Source organism: Monopterus albus, unplaced genomic scaffold, assembly GCF_001952655.1.
Source record: "Monopterus albus unplaced genomic scaffold, M_albus_1.0 scaffold268.1, whole genome shotgun sequence".
Taxonomy (NCBI): Eukaryota; Metazoa; Chordata; class Actinopteri; order Synbranchiformes; family Synbranchidae; genus Monopterus; species Monopterus albus.
Genome location: NW_018128148.1, coordinates 482,122 through 495,596, shown reverse-complemented (window position 1 = coordinate 495,596; position 13,475 = coordinate 482,122). Strand labels below are relative to the sequence as shown.

Genomic DNA, 13,475 nt, shown 5'->3' with positions numbered 1-13,475 from the left:
GCTGTCGCGGCGGGTTGTACACAGATTCGTGCTAATTAACACTGAGCCAGCTAAAACCGGGTTAAACCAATCCGTCAGATTATTGCACGCAGTTGAGCGGTCTGTGGCTGCACACGCGCACACACACACACGCATATCGTCTGCTGCAGAACGAAGCGCATGCGCAGTTCAGCACCTCGGGGGTGAGGGGTTGGGGGTCTGCGTTGGTGAGCGACACTGCTGTTTTATAACCAGAGATCATGCAATGGGCTTACAGGTTTAGTAATTCTACAGCAACTCTACAATATATTTAAACAGCGTATAACTTATTTATATGATGGACAAAGATTTACAGGAAACGTCTTTTTGTTCATTTTTTTAAAGACCTGAAGAGTAAAACAAACTCCCACAGAATTTTCTTAAATTACTTGAACTCCATCATAAAGTGAGAAAATAAACAACTGCTCTTAAATAATTTTACATTAAGCAGAACCTGAAATTATGTAGTCACATCTGAAGTGACATGACCTCACATGGCCACAATGATCACGTCAGTGACTGACAACAGGTCAAGGTCATGTGTGCATGAATAAGTGAATGAATGAATGAATGAATGGTAGTGGTCAGGGCAGAACTTAGTCCAGACTGTTCAGCTTTTTTTTTGACTCGGTGTCGTCAGGCACTGGAAGGAAAAGTCTGAGGACTCCAGACCTTGACAGACTGACCCTCATGGTATCATGTTGTGGACTTCCTGCCTATAGTGATCACATTTCTCTCTGTAGCTTTAAGATCTGACAGTAAATCTAGCACAGCATCAGTGAACTGTGGCATCACATGATGTGATGTGTCATAAAACATCATGACATCACACTATTTAATTTCATCATCATGTAGAAGATGACAAAAACAGCTGCACATCTATCTGAAAGAGGTTAACCCACCCACACAAAGAAGAACATGGCTGCTTATTTCCTATTAAAAGATGTAGAAATTACTGAAAAATAAATTACAATTGGATTTTTAAGCTCCACCACAACTACCACCAGCAGGGGGAGGAGTCAGCAGGGTGAGAGATGCTGTCAGGTTGCCGTGGTTTCAGCCTCCTGTTTCTTGTGGTTACCGTCACCGGGGATGGGTGTGTGTGTGTGTGGCTGCAGGGTGTGAATGTGTGTGCGTGAACCGTGACTCTTACAGCTGTGACCATATATGACGGGAGGACAGAAGGAAGGAAGAGAAGGAAGAGGAGAGGAAGAGAGGGAGGACAGGAGGAAGGAGGTGGATGTGGATTAATGTTGCTGCAGACAAGAATCAAAGCGAGTCATCGTTTCCTCTGCGCTGCAGAGATCTGCGAGAACGAAAGGAAGCTTCATCATTCTATCCTTATTTCTGGGAGGACTGAAGGGTGAAGGAGGCACGTAAAGGAGGATTAAAGGAATCACTGAAGGTCGAGAGGCAGCAGTGAAAGGAGGATTTAGGAGACACTGAAGGAGACAGTGAAGGAAGGATGGAGGGGGTTTGAGTCCTTGCAGATCCTCCGGTAAGTCTCTTCTCAGCTCCTTCATGCAACTTCACTCTGCCATGTTTCATACTAGTTTCTTCTGGTTTTATTCATCCATCCAAACCTTTGTCTGTGTGTTGTTGAATATTGCTGTGCTGAAGTTGCTGCTGTCCTTGCTGACAGTGCCAATAAAGTCTGTTTAACTCAGATCCAGCTCCTTCACACCCTGTTTGTGTTTCTAACAGTGAAATCAGAAAGAGCAGCTTCATCTTCAACATGGCTGCCATCTTGGATCAGGACTGAGAACAAAGTTACAGACTAAAGAAAAGTTACACATAACTTAGAACTGCTTTTATTTTGAAAGAGATATGGTAATTTTCTTATGTAGCACCTACTATACAAGGAAGCACATTCAAAGCACTTTGCAGTATTTCCCATTCACACATCTGTGATATCACTGGGGGCAACTTAGGATTCAGTCTTGCCCAAAGACATTTCAACATGTAGACCAGAGTAACTGAGAATCAAACTGGCAACCCTACAGTTGGGGGATGACCCACTCTATCTCCTGAGCCACAGCCACACAGAACTGTTTTCAGCTCTGAATAATCAAAGATAAACTAAGGTGGAATACCAGCAATCCTCCTGAACAGAGAGTCAGAGGTCAAACAGGAAGCGGTTGGTCACCCTTTTAATTTGATCAATTTTATTGATTAAGTACAAACACTAAGTTTTGGTCCTTACGGCCAACATGACAAGTGCTCTGCTCAAACTGACATACAGATCAGCAGGACTCTATCAGAGGTTTTAGGTCCATACAAGTGATGGGCAGTGTAACTGGGACAGAGGATGGAGTTCTAATTCATGGTCAAAGGTCATGTTCAGTGTTAATCTTTACACTGAATGGTGAAACTTTTACTGAAAGGTTTGAGTCTTATCTGTGCTCAAAGTGTTTTTAGACAAAATCAAAATTAAGTCAAAGACTTTGTCCAAAATTTTAATGAAAGCAGAATAATAACTTAAAAATTAACATTACAACAAATGTATCTACTCCTCTTCTTATTTTTTACTTTTTTGCATGTTTGCTTTTATTTTTCAGTGAATGTGGGGAAACAGTGGGGAGTTAACAGGAAAGAGAGGAACAGATCTGTGCTCCTTAATCCACAGTGGAGCTGAGCCTGAAATGAAATAAATGTTTCTACTTCTTTTTACTTTGAGCTGGAGAAGCGGCAGTGTTTGGCTGACGGGGGTTAAATCTTGGTTTGGTACCCACAGTGATTAAATAAACAGCAGTTTCAGATTTATGAATTAGCCTAGAAGTAAAATAGGAGGAGAGAGGGATATTGTGAGAGTTGGAGTGAGTCAGAGGTCTTGCAGCTACCTGGGGGTCTGTGTGGATCATGGTGGGAGCAGACCTGTGAGTCCAACCTGGGCTCTACCTGGGGTTGGAGGCTGGGGTCGGTAAGAACTGGGAGGCGGCTTTATCTAAAATAGCCACTAAAAGTGGAAGTGGGTCCTCTCTCTCAGGAGGATCAGACACTGATGATCAACAGTTCAGTGTTGTCATCACAGCGGTGCAAGTTGGCAGTTGTTAACCCACCTGCTGGCTTGTTGGAAAAGCTAAACTGGTGCACTACTTTGGTGCCAAAGGACAGGATGTGGAGCCAGGACATTCCAGTTGGCAGCATCAACTCTGAACTGCTTTGTGGGGATGGGCATGTTGACTCTGGGTGACCTGAGGCAGACTGGTCAGACTGGGAGACTCCACTACAGCTGTCAGAAGAATGAAATCTCTGAAACATCTGGAGAAGCTGGCACAGAATGTGCTGTGTTTCTCTGCTGAGCCCTGGGGAGGGACCCCTAACCATACTGAAAGTAGGGAGATCAAAGGAAAGCTGCCCGTCCAGGTCCAGGGCCGGATGGGGGTGGTTTAAATGCTCTGCTAGTGAAAGCTATGAACTTTATGGTAATGTTTGATGTTACCTGTCCTCCCCTCATTCCTTCCTCCTCTCTCCTCCTCACTCATGTACAGGAAACATTACATCACCCTCCTCTGAGAGATGCTGCTGTTGCTAGGTTACCACTGACTGATTCCCCGATCCATTTTTAGAAGGAAATAGACAGAGGTGGGGGAGGGGAACAAGAGAGAGACACCACGAGACAACAGAGAAACAGAGAGAGAGAGAATGGGGGGCAATAAAGAGAATGAGAAAGAGAGAGTCATCCAGATAGTCCTGAGGCTCACCTCCTCTAACAGCTCCAAGGCCTCAGGACAGCCTTCACACAATCAGGAACATCCAACTAAAAGAAAATTACACAGACTATTGGACTTCTACCACAAAAACTCAAAATAAACTTCAATGCTATTTGGATCTAAACAGAGAGTACAAGGTGGCAGACTACCTGGCCATCGTGACTGATCAGACACTGACAATGTACAGACACAGTGACCAGTGAGAGCAGCCAACACAGAAAGATCTGGAGGCCTGAAAAAAAACCCGACTGTGTCAGCTCTGTCCACAGAGGTGAAGATATAGCAACACTTTGTACTTTAACACCTATGGGGATATAAGGACAAAGTTCTTCACACAAATTAAATGTAAAACCCCAGAGTTTGACTCACTCCCCGAAAAACACCTAGGGAGAAAACAGTGTCAGGGCCATATACAGTGGGTACAGAAAGTATTCAGACCCCCTTAAATTTTTCACCCTTTGTTATATTGCAGCCATATGCTAAAATCATTTAAGTTCTTTTTTCCTCATTAATGTACACACAGCACCCCATATTGACAAAAAAACACAGAATGTTTGACATTTTTGCAGATTTATTAAAAAAGAAACACTGAAATATCACATGGTCATAAGTATTCAGACCCTTTGCTCAGTATTTAGTAGAAGCACCTTTTGGAGCTAATACAGCCATGAGTCTTTTTGGGAATGATGCAACAAGTTTTTCACACCTGCATTTGGGGATCCTCTGCCATTCCTCCTTGCAGATCCTGTTTGAAATCCTCTGCTTGCCTCCTTCTCTCTGACTCACAGCGTTTGACAGAAACAAGAAGTGGAGAAAACACGTTCAGCTGATGATGTGATCATCAAGTCCTCTTGAGACCAGAGAACATGGACTGGAGCTCAAACTGTGGGAAGCTCGCTTATTTGTCCACAACTGCTTTGAAAGAAAACCAGTTTGACTGAAGAGCTGGACCCAGTTTCTACTGTGTTTCCCCCACAATGATGATTACACTGTCTCCTAGAAATTGGGTTTATATACACTCATTTGCATATAGCCAATACATTTGGAAGGAGAAATGACTGTGCCAGGGTCACAACAAGCAAATGTTCATTTACACATCTGGCAGGTCCCAAATATGCTCCTACAAAACATATGTGTAAAATGTTCAAAGTCTGTTTCCCATCAAGATATCGGCCCTACAACTGCCACCTGTGGCGAGCCCAGCATTATGAAAGGCCCCACAGGAAGCTGCTCCTCTATTCGGCATGAACGCAAACCACTGAACCTACAAGCTGTCCTAATAAACAGCTCTACTTTGTGTCACAGCTTTATAACCAAATGGTGGGAAGGCCCGTTTCAAAGGGAAACCACAGTTCTACTGCACAACGCAGGAAGTGTGCTGTCTTTTCAGCACTTTTACTTACAATACAACACTCAATTCAATAAAAAGCCGTTGCATACGGTTATTAAAGCTATACTGGCTGCATGTTTATTGCTGCTCAGGAATCCAGTGCCTAACTCTCCCCCTCTCCAGACCAGTGGACCTGACTTGGAGGACAGTGAGCTGCTGGACTCAAATGAAGGTGTAGAACCATCTCAGGGATGATCAGAAGAAATGGACAGCACCTAAGTTAAATATATGAGTGTCACAGCAAAGGGTCTGAATACTTATGACCATGTGATATTTCAGTTTTTCTTTTTTAATAAATCTACAAAAATGTCAAACATTCTGTGTTTTTCTGTCAATATGGGGTGCTGTGTGTACATTAATGAGGAAAAAAATGAACTTAAATAATTTTAGCATATGGCTGCAATATAACAAAGAGTGAAAAATTTAAGGGGGTCTGAATACTTTCCGTACCCACTGTAAGTCACAAAATATGTCTATGCATGTCACAGAGAGAGAGAGAGAGAGCAAGAGAGATTATATCACATTGTGGTAACGACACAACAATAAAACAGGAAAGCGAAATGAAAGAGGAGAAGAAGAATAATCCACTGACTCAATTAAAATGGCCCTCAAATCAAATCAGTGATAAATTAGAGACCAGTGTGATGCAGGCCAAACCCATCTTGACTGACTTCACACTGGTCTAATGATGGGCCGCACTAGTTCCAGTGAAACAGATTCAGCTGAATTTCAAAAGGGAAACATTTATTATTCTGTTCACATCAGTGTGTTGTGACGATCCTGAAGTACAAATACACCATTCTTGTTACAATGTAATCCACCAGGACTGCACACTTTCATGTATGTGACTGCCCGATGCAGTGCCTTGCCGGATGGCGTCAAGTTTCCATAAAATAGGAATAGGTGCAACCTTTTTACATGATGCTGCATTGTTTGGGTGGACATCCCCATGGGGGGGAGGGTCCCCACTGCATAAACAAAATGCATGAGAAGTATTACATATAAATTGTATAAAAGGTTGACCTGGTGTGGATTTAAACAGCTTCACAAAGCTAAAGGTCTTCAAAGGTATCGTTTCATTTAGAGTCAAAGTACTGAATAACAATGATGACACCTATAAATAATCATAATTGCTGTATATTTTTCAATAACTTTGTCTAATCAACTTTTTAAAAATAAAATAAAAGTCAAAACTCTTCCCACTGCGCCACCTGAACTGAGTGATTTTTTCCATATGTAGTCATGAAGCCAAGATGGTGGTTTCTGTAACGGTGTTTTCATCAATTAACAGGAATTTCCCCACTGTGGGATCAATAAAGTCCTACCTACCTACCTACCTACCTACCTACCTACCTAACATTACAGTGAAATTAATCAATAACAGTGATTATTACTTTCTGACTAAAAAGTACAGACTGAATGCACAATGAAACTGACCTTCGGTCTGCTCTGGTTCCCCATCCTACTCTTCATCATCCATCCATCACTACACCATCAGCAGAGGGTGTCACTTCATCCTTGCAGCATTGATCACACCTGATGTTTGATGAACTGATTATTGGTGCCTGATGTTCCAGATGTTTTTTAGGACTTTGTTTTCTGTCATGTTCTGAATCTGATGAGCACCTCGCCATCAACCTCTCTTTTGATATATGACACGAGAGCAACAGTTTACTACAAGCTGTAAACACAATTCAGCACAGCATTTACTGAAGCTTGGTCAAAGATGACGGTTGTGGATAAGAGACACGAAAACAAACCAACACTGACTTTGGGTGAAAGAGGTGAATTAACACAATTTAGCACAATTTATGGAGCGACTGTGACTTATCAGGTTTGCGTCAACATTAAACATAAATTCTGAGTATGTTTACAGTCTGTGACATGATCAGACTCAAACTGTAATCAGTGTTACCCTCAGCTGATCCTCATTCTGGGCTTTACAGTCATGACGTCTCAGGAAGATGCATCTTCCTTCAGGAGGTTTTTTCAGTACGTGGAAGACAGTGGACTTCGTACCTATGACGGTTTGGTGATCCAAAACGCCTCCGATATCGCAAGAGAGAGTGACCGGATTCGTAACCAGACCAACTGGGCCTACCTGCAGGAAAAGCACCAAAAGAAGAGACGGCAGGAAGAAGCAATCAAGAGGTAGAAAATACAACCACATAAAAGACTTAAACCTGAGGTCTTGAAGTGCAAATGTGAGCTGCAATGAAACATGCCAGTTGAAATGTTTTTACAGTGGAACCTTGGATTGAGAGTATAATTCGTTCCGGCAACATGCTCATCATCCAAAGCACTCGTATATCAAAGCGAATTTCCCCATAAGAAATAATGGAAACTCAGATGATTCGTTCCACATCCACTTATCCATATAAAAATGATTACAGTAATACAAAATACACGATAAAGTAAAAATAAAAGAAATGAACCTGCACTTTACACCTTTGAAAACAATTGTGGCTGGGGTGAGGGGCCATTGTTGCAGTACAGATATGGACTACACGCGTGAAGTGCAAGAAGACAAAAGTCATCTCAGGACACTTCACAAAGTAAGGTCTAGACCTTTCTGTTATCACAAATCCCCCTTGAGCAAGCACTTGGCGACAGCGCGGAGGAAAAACTCCCTTTAACGGAGGAAACCTCCAACAGACCACGGCTCTTGGTGGGCAGCCTTCTGCCTCAATCAGTTGGGGTGTGTGGATAGAGGAGAGAGAAAAGAAGAAAAGCAACAAGACACAACAATCAAACACCGATCAGGTCGATGTAGCTGGTGACTGCTCATCAAAGACATAGAGCTCCAGGGCCAGGGCAACCTGTAGAAAGGTACAGGGAGAGAGAGGACACACTACGGGAGAGAGGAGACATGGTTATTGACGGGTAGTGGTGGCATATAGACAAAATAAAAGATCTAATTTATAAAAGTGCATACGTACACTGCAGTTCTCCTTTTATAACTGACAACTTCAAAATGTGTGCACATATACACCGTCATTTTGATTGGTCACAATATAAATATAAATATGCCCACCTACTCCATACACAACATCTACATCCTGTCCGTCCTTAATAGGGATCCCTCTGCTGTTTTGGGAGACTTTTTCCTGATCTGATTCAAGGGTCCTATGGACACAAGGAGCTGTATTGCTGTGCAGGCTGTAAAGCCTCTTGAATATTTGGCTATATAAATACAATTTTTCTTGGCTTTCCTGTAAATTGTTTTCAGATTAGTTTTGGGTTTTCATGCCAAAAATAAACTTGCATATTTTAGAAAATGTGTGACTGGCTGGTAACTGTAGGATTGTTGTAATGTGTCTTTCCAATGGTCCATCCAGGACTGATGAAGATGGTGCCATGGCAAAAGATGGGGCATACTCTGGGAAACATTTCAGGATGGGTTTCATGACGATGCCAGCACCACAGGACCGACTGCCCACTCCCAGTCAGGGCTTCACTGTCCGATCCCAGTCTCTCCACTCTGTGGGTGGAGGAGACGACGACTCCAACCAGAACCGAAAACAACCCCCACCTAAACCCAAGAGAGACCCCAGCACCAAACTAAGTAGCAGCTCTGAGACAGTGAACGGGGGGTCCGGAGTGACCAGGAGAGAATACCCAGAGACCAAAGAGACAGTGGAGCAGGCAGAGGGTGAGAACATTTAATTAGAGGCATGCAGAATTACAAATGATTAAAACAAGAGCGCAAGAAATATTAAATAAGATGCTTCAGGAGTCATTTATCTTTGACGGGTACTTTGGGGCTGAATGATTAAAGTTTCTCATTCTGTGGTGGAAGCGATGGGAAAATGTTTCCTGTCTACAAATTTGGATATGTAGGTCCATTAGTTCGGTCACTTTTTATCTCTGTTGCATCGATGTTGTAGCAGGAAGTTATGGAGGAAGGTTTTAACATCTGCCTGTCTGCAGCTCGATGCCACCTTTACCCCGAGGACTACAAGAAGATGCCTCCACCTAAACCGAAGAGGAACCCAAACACTCAGCTCAGCACCTCCTTTGATGAGTCCTACATTTGTAACCATGGCGACAGGAAGTCTTCTTTGCAGTGGAACAAATCTTCATCCCAGAGTCAGAGTCCAGCATCCAGAGACACAGATGACGAGGAGCCGGTCTATATTGAGATGGTGGGAAACATCCTGCGAGAGCTGAAAGGTCAGGAAGCTGTGGAGGATGAGCAGAGCGAGTCAGTGTATGAGGAGATGAAGTATCCAATGTTGGAAGACTTCCTGCAGGACCCCCACTCCACCATCGTGGATCCTGAAGCCTGGTCATCCCATGGATCCCTCTCTGACATTCCTCCACCTTTTCCCAATCTCCTGACTCACCGCCCGCCACTGCTCGTCTTTCCCCTTGGTCCTGCTCAGTGCTCCCCCAACTCTGATGAGTCCCCCCTCACTCCCTTAGATGTCACCCGGCTACCCATGTTAGAAAACTCCTCCTACAGCAAGTCAGGTGGTGTTGAACACACACAAAGCTCCACCCACCACCACAAAGAATGGGGCAGAGATCGGGATTGGGACAGAGATCAAGACGATGATCTCTCTTCTACCCACACCATCACATCCTCCGGTCGCTCATCAGCTCCACCTCTCCCGTCCAATCTCTACAAGTCATCTGGCTCTGCCCACAGTGGTCATGGTTACCCCCGCAGCCAATCAGCATGTCCGTCACCAGTAAACATGGGTCGCTCTCTGACACCTCTGAACCTGAAGAGGCCACCACCATATGACGCTCTGATGGCTGGAGGAAGTATGCCTTGCTCTTCATCTTCATCGTCATCATCCTCACACAGGGCAGCAGAGGGCAGGGCCAAACTCAGTAACTCTGCCTCCACCCATGGCTCCATGCAGAACGTCTCAATGAGGTCACAGACTCCAACAAGTCCAGTGGATGAACTCAACATTCTGTTTACCTCAGGGAAACAGGTGATAAAGAGAGGCTCAGGAAGCAGGAAGGGCAGAGAGGGTGAAGGTAAAGACATCACTGAATACTATATCTATACTTGAACAGTTCTACAGACAGGTGACAAATGAAAGGAAAACTAACAAAGTGTGTCAGTGAGGTGCTGGGCCACCACATACCACCAGAATAGCTTCAGTGCACCTTGGCATTGACTCTTCAAGTCTCTGAACATTACTGGAAGGATGACCACCATTCTTTCAGCAAATAATCCCTCGTGGTGTTTTGATGACAGTGGTGGAGACGCTGCTCCAACATCTGCCATAGCTATTCAGCTGGGCTAAGACCTGGTGACGATTCACATGGTGGTGATGATTCACATCATGTGCATCTTCATCAAACCATTCAGTGATCCCCTATGTCCTGTGGACGGGGCACTGTTATCCTGGAAATGGCCTCTCAGTTATTCAAGTTTTTCTTTGAGTTGTCGCCATCTGTATCGCCATCAACACTACATTAGAATTACACTGATCCTACCTCGGTTTTGTGTCAGCACTATATCAGGAAATGAAGAGATACTCATGAGGCAGAAAGAACAGGGACAGTAAAGGTAAATATCCAGCACTATAGTGTGCTATTTCAGTGCTATATCATTATGGTACCAGTTGTGTATACAGTGGGTACGGAAAGTATTCAGACCCCTTTAAATTTTTCACTCTTTGTTATATTGCAGCCATATGCTAAAATCATTTAAGTTCATTTTTTTCTCATTAATGTACACACAGCACCCCATATTGACAGAAAAACACAGAATGTTTGACATTTTTGCAGATTTATTAAAAAAGAAACACTGAAATATCACATGGTCATAAGTATTCAGACCCTTTGCTCAGTATTTAGTAGAAGCACCTTTGGAGCTAATACAGCCATGAGTCTTTTTGGGAATAATGCAACAAGTTTTTCACACCTGCATTTGGGGATCCTCTGCCATTCCTCCTTGCAGATCCTCTCCAGTTCTGTCAGGTTGGATGGTAAACGTTGGTGGACAGCCATTTTCAGGTCTCTCCAGAGATGCTCAATTGGGTTTAAGTCAGGGCTCTGGCTGGTCCATTCAAGAACAGTCACGGAGTTGTTGTGAAGCCACTTCTTCGTTATTTTAGCTGTGTGCTTAGGGTCATTGTCTTGTTGGAAGGTGAACCTTCGGCCCAGTCTGAGGTCCTGAGCACTCTGGAGAAGGTTTTCGTCCAGGATATCCCTGTACTTGGCCGCATTCATCCTTCCCTCGATTGCAACCAGTCGTCCGGTCCCTGCAGCTGAAAAACACCCCCATAGCATGATGCTGCCACCACCATGCTTCACTGTTGGGACTGTACTGGACAGGTTGATGAGCAGTGCCTGGTTTTCTTCACACATACCGCTTAGAATTAAGGCCAAAAAGTTCTATCTTGGTCTCATCAGACCAGAGAATCTTATTTCTCACCATCTTGGAGTCCTTCAGGTGTTTTTTAGCAAACTCCATGCAGGCTTTCATGTGTCTTGCACTGAGGAGAGGCTTCCATCAGGCCACTCTGCCATAAAGCCCCGACTGGTGGAGGGCTGCAGTGATGGTTGACTTTCTACAACTTTCTCCCATCTCCCGACTGCATCTCTGGAGCTCAGCCACAGTCATCTTTGGGTTCTTCTGTACCTCTCTCACCAAGGCTCTTCTCCCCCGATAGCTCAGTTTGGCCAGAGCCCCGACTTAAACCCAATTGAGCATCTTTGGAGAGACCTGAAAATGGCTGTCCACCAACGTTTACCATCCCACCTGACAGAACTGGAGAGGATCTGCAAGGAGGAATGGCAGAGGATCCCCAAATGCAGGTGTGAAAAACTTGTTGCATCATTCCCAAAAAGACTCATGGCTGTATTAGCTCAAAAGGGTGCTTCTACTAAATACTGAGCAAAGGGTCGGAATACTTATGACCATGTGATATTTCAGTTTTTCTTTTTTAATAAATCTGCAAAAATATCAAACATTCTGTGTTTTTCTGTCAATATGGGGTGCTGTGTGTACATTAATGAGGAAAAAAATAAACTTAAATGATTTTAGCATATGGCTGCAATATAACAAAGAGTGAAAAATTTAAGGGGGTCTGAATACTTTTCGTACCCACTGTAAGTACTATATCAGTTAGGCACAGGACAAGGAGGATGGATGAGGCAAGTGAAGGTAAGTACTCAATAGTACATCTGGTCCCATATTCAAAAAGTGCCCAAAATCAAAGAGTCACTCCTAGGGACAATATTCTAAGAAAATGATTAGAAATGTGGTGTTTTCTAAGATAATTTCTAAGTTAACCCTAGATCCAGGTAAAGATAAAAGTTATTCACAAAGCATTTTTGCTCCCTTATAGCTCCAAAGGAAAAAGCTGTTAAGAGTTGAGAGAAGGACTTTTAAGAGGCTCAAGAGTTTCTTAAGCACATGAAGGAAAGACAAAGAGATAGAAAAAACATTCTCCAGATGCTGAACAACAGAGAGTTATTCAAAGGTTACAAATTAGATCATACATTGATAATGTGTGTGGTTGATCTTATTAGAAATGCACCCATGTCTCCATTTAATGTTTAATCTTAGAAACCTCTAGAATAGCTTGGCACCGCTCATAACTCCAAATAGTCTTTAATTATTTCAGAACGATAACACCAGAGTCTCTTTCTAAAAATGAGGCCAGTTTGTGAATGCGCACAGCTCCTGCTGCTGGTGTTGTATCGAAATCCATTTCCTCATTGAGATGTGTCCTCCTTAATCTGAATCCTAACATCATCCTAACCAAAACTACTGAGGGGGGTTGCTACACAAAACTGAGTTTGTAACGGGGGAAACGCATCTTGATGGGGGAACGAAAACACAGAAAAATAGGCTACGTTTTCAACAATGACAATACCTGAAATCCTATAAATCTGATTATGAAAGTGGACAGCACAACGAACTGCAACGGCATTAATTGATTTGAATTTCTCCTCCATAAACAGGAAAACAATGGTATATGTAGTGATGAAAAGAGATGTTTTCAGGCCCAAATACAATAACTTTGGTTTTGCTGGAGTTTAGAAGTAAGAAATTACAAGTCATCCAGGCCTTTGTCTTTAACACATTTTAGGTTTGACCAACTGATCTGATTCATTCTGTGTTTCTCCTGATAATATTGCCTAAAGGGAGCATGTATAAAATCAATGGTGTCAAAAGCAGCACTGAGATCTAAGAGGACAAGTATGAAGACGAGTCCTTTGTCTGAGGCTAGGAGAAGACAGTTGGTGACTTTCATCAATGCGGTTTCTGTACTATGATTGACTCTAAATCCTGACTGAAAATCCTCAAACAAATCATTCCTGTGCAAGTGGTCACATAACTGCTTAGCAACAGCTTTTTCCAGAATTTTAGAAATAAATGG

General features: G+C 43.2%; 1 protein-coding gene across 2 annotated transcripts in view; it reads left to right on the top strand.

Annotated features, from left to right (window-relative positions):
* The first annotated feature begins 938 nt into the window (after positions 1 to 938).
* Positions 939 to 13,475, top strand: part of nyap2a (neuronal tyrosine-phosphorylated phosphoinositide-3-kinase adaptor 2a) — an 18,555-nt gene continuing 6,018 nt past the window's right edge. For both annotated transcript variants that reach the window (XM_020621822.1, XM_020621823.1), the window contains exons 1-4: positions 939 to 1,516; positions 7,068 to 7,272; positions 8,460 to 8,773; positions 9,052 to 10,113. In XM_020621822.1, the coding sequence (XP_020477478.1) occupies positions 7,070 to 7,272; positions 8,460 to 8,773; positions 9,052 to 10,113 (1,579 nt within the window). In that variant the 5' untranslated portion in view covers positions 939 to 1,516; positions 7,068 to 7,069. The remainder of the gene's footprint in view (positions 1,517 to 7,067; positions 7,273 to 8,459; positions 8,774 to 9,051; positions 10,114 to 13,475) is intronic.